At 49.9% G+C, this 3,242-nt stretch overlaps 1 protein-coding gene across 1 annotated transcript; it reads right to left on the bottom strand.

Annotated features, from left to right (window-relative positions):
• Positions 1-2,283: 2,283 nt before the first annotated feature.
• LOC106527324 (tripartite motif-containing protein 16-like) lies at positions 2,284-3,238 on the bottom strand. The gene has a single exon (XM_014022175.1). It carries the CDS (start codon positions 3,236-3,238, stop codon positions 2,402-2,404), a length of 837 nt encoding a protein of 278 aa, XP_013877629.1. The 3' UTR covers positions 2,284-2,401.
• Between the last annotated feature and the right edge of the window lie 4 nt (positions 3,239-3,242).

The raw sequence follows: 3,242 nt of genomic DNA on the forward strand, positions 1-3,242 counted from the left end.
CCCCTGGGCTGTGGCTCTGGTGGGGCGGGGGGGGCTTAGGCTCTGGCGGGTGGGTGCCCTGGTGCCCGCCTCTGGACTGGGGACTACCGGTGCGCTGGTGGTCTGCGGGTCTCACATGGGCTGAGGGGTTGGGTTGGGTTGGCTGGGGGCGTGACACTGGGCTAGTGGGAGGGGGGGTCGACCCAGCCTGGGTGTCCTTGTGTTAAATGTTCTGATAGTGGCCTGAATGTTGGGGTGGGTGTAGAATGTCTTCTGGGGTGGGGATTGGGTTGGTGGCCTTTGGTGGTGGCTGGGGGCCGTGCTGGGCCGGCTGGTTGGCCCCTTTGCTGTAGCGGGATCCTGCCCTGGGTGCCCCCTTGCTCTGTCGGCGGTTGAGTGGGCGCTCTCGGTCAAGTCATCCTTGCTGGGGAACGGTGGCCTCTCTGGGCGGTGGGCCAGCTGTGGGGCTGGGGGTCAGTTTTTGGGGGGTCTTGGCGGCTCTGGGGGAGGGTGGACATTTGGTCCCAGTTTCTGGTGGCCTTCGGGGCTCCGTCCGTCCCTGGTCTGTGGTTCCGCGGACTTGGCGGTTTGTCTTAAGGGAGAGGTATTTGGGCTGCTCTTCCTGGGTGGGTTTCGGGGAACGGGAGGGCTTACTGGGGGCTAGCGGGGGATCTGACTCCCTGTGGGAGCATTTTGCTCCTTAAGCTTATTCTCCCCATCCCTCGCCGCACACCTCCATCCTCTTCACTTTCAACTTCACCCATGTAGGGTTTTTTTGGGGCACAGTTGTGTTATTAGAGCAACAATATTACATTTCTATTTGCCATAACCACCTGGGACCCAAATTTTATTGTACATCTTAGACATTCACTCATAACATTTTCATGACATTCACATATAGGAACTTAAGGTGGGCACTCATGGCTATAGGTGGCCAGTTGGCACCACTCTCGCCTCCTGTGCCTGTGCCCACCCGACAAGGTTTGCATATAGACACTTGGGGTTTTGGGTTAGAGTAGTGGTGGAGGGGAAACTGGCACCACGCTGGCCTCTGCCTCTTCTTCTTTCTTTTTTAAATTGCTCTATAGAACAACACGCACCAACAGTACATCTGGGGGTGGGGGTGTGTGCATCAGGGTCTTTACTCCCCTCCTGTTCCCCGACTGCCATTTGGGGAGGGGGTCCTGAAGAAGGGCAGGCCGCCAGGTGTGGTCATGGGCTGCGGGTGGGCTCGGGGCTTGGAGGGTTGCTGGGAAAGGGGCTGGCTCTCCATCCTTCCTGGTGCTGCTTGGACTCCTGGTTCCTGTGGGTGACCCGCTGGCCGGGGTGGCTGCTGGGTTCCGGTGGGTGGTTGGCTGGGGGGGTGCGCTTGGCCGTTGGCGGTGTGGTGGTCGTGGGCGTGGCTTCTCTGCGGCGGGGGGCTGGCTGGGCGGCCTGGTGCGGCTCAGGCCAGGTCTCGGCCTCTCCACCTCAGGATGGGGGTCTACCCCCTGGTCTATGAGGTCTACCCCCTGGGTTCGGGTGTGTGCTGCCTCCTGTTAGAGTGTGTATCAGGAGTATGAGTGGAATGTGGCGTCCTTCTTGTATGTCTTTGAATGAGTGGGTGTGAGGATGAGGGTGGGATGGTGTGATTGTGTATGTTTGGGAATTTGTCAGGCTGGGGTATGGTTTGATTTCTTTGTATGTATGGATCACTTGGGTTGTTACCAACATCTGGTGAAAATTTCATGTCATTAGCACCTCTAGTAATATATTTACTGAGAAAAATGGTGACGTGTTCAATACTTATTTTACCCTCTGTATGTATGCATGTCTATTTATTTTTAGTTGAGCAGACAGATGTTGGGTGTGTGGCCTTGTGTTTTCTTGGCGTATGTTAAGTGTTTCTGATCTCTATTCGATCTTTCTAATTACATTTTCTCTTTGTTTTTCCCTCTTTTTTCTATTTTACATTACTACTATTACATTATACATTACTATATATCGCATGTGTATATTGTGGGGTTGTTTTTGTTATCTTTTATTTATCGTTCATTATTCTTCTCAGCCTCTCCTGTATTAAGTTGCGGTAATGTACAAATATCCCCACTGTGGGATCAATAAGGTTTTATCTTATCTATTTTCTCTTTACTTAAAAAAAATCACTGATGAAGAAATTAAGAAACTATCAAGTTCTTTTTTCTACTGAAGTGATAAAAAAGCAACATATATGACAATTGATAAGTTAATAATTGGTGACAATACATACATATTCAAAGATGGTGATGATGGAAAAAAATAATTCAACATTATTTTGCACAATCCTGTGGTTTTAGATCTTTTATTAATGTTTGTTTTGTATAAACTCTCAGATTCTACAACAGGAGACCAAAAACTGTTAAACAGAAAACAGTCTGACCAACAGGACTTCAGTAGATTTGGATTATTTCAGTTGGATGAACTCGACAGAGTTTCCTTTATGAAACCAAATCCAAACTCCAGCGTGGAGCGGCTGAGTGAAGGTGGTCTGGACTCTGTGGAGGAGGGTCATGGTGTCAGAGACCCTGTAGAAGGACAGAACCCCTGCTGTGTGGTCCAGGTACACTCCGATCCTGGAGGAACCAGAACCTGAGACTGAAGTACGGTTTCTATTGTGATAAAATGAACAACTGTTTGTGTGACAACGTAAGGCCCAGGATTTGCCATTGGATCCAAATCTACCGTCATGTGAACCTCCTGATCTGCTGATATTCTTGTAGGAAACGGCTAAACAGATCACTTTCCCGCTCCACTCCACCTCCCAGTAACAACGTCCACTCAGACTCTCTCTGCTCAGAACCTGAATATAATCAGTGAATCTGTCTGGATGATCAGGATAAAACTGTTTTTGTTCCGTTACTGTTAACGTTCTGTTTCCATCAGACAGCAGCAGATGTCTGTTTGCTGTGTTTGGATCTAGAGTGATTTCTTTCGAATATTTTAGGAACTCAGATCTGCTCTTTGGTTCTGGCTCTGGTTGTGACAGTAAACCATCGACTTCAGAAACTCTCAGTGAGACGTTTGTCCAGGTGTCCCTCAGGACGTCCTGTATCTTGTCTCTGAGCTGGTCCACAGCTGCCGTCACGTCCTCAAAGTAGCTGAGAGGACGAGTCTTGATGCTGGATGAGTGTGGAGACTCACTGAGTGCTGACACTGAGGGGTAGTTGTGGAGAAACTGGTTGTGATCCTCTGTGTGTGAGAGCTGCTCCAGCTGGCCGTCTTTCCTCTTCAGCTCAGTCATCTCC

This window comes from Austrofundulus limnaeus, unplaced genomic scaffold (assembly GCF_001266775.1).
Source record: "Austrofundulus limnaeus strain Quisiro unplaced genomic scaffold, Austrofundulus_limnaeus-1.0 Scaffold319, whole genome shotgun sequence".
In the NCBI taxonomy this organism is placed as follows: Eukaryota; Metazoa; Chordata; class Actinopteri; order Cyprinodontiformes; family Rivulidae; genus Austrofundulus; species Austrofundulus limnaeus.

Excerpts from the sequence above, each read along its gene's own strand:
- LOC106527324 (XM_014022175.1), bottom strand. The coding sequence starts at position 3,238 with ATGACTGAGCTGAAGAGGAAAGACGGCCAGCTGGAGCAGCTCTCACAC.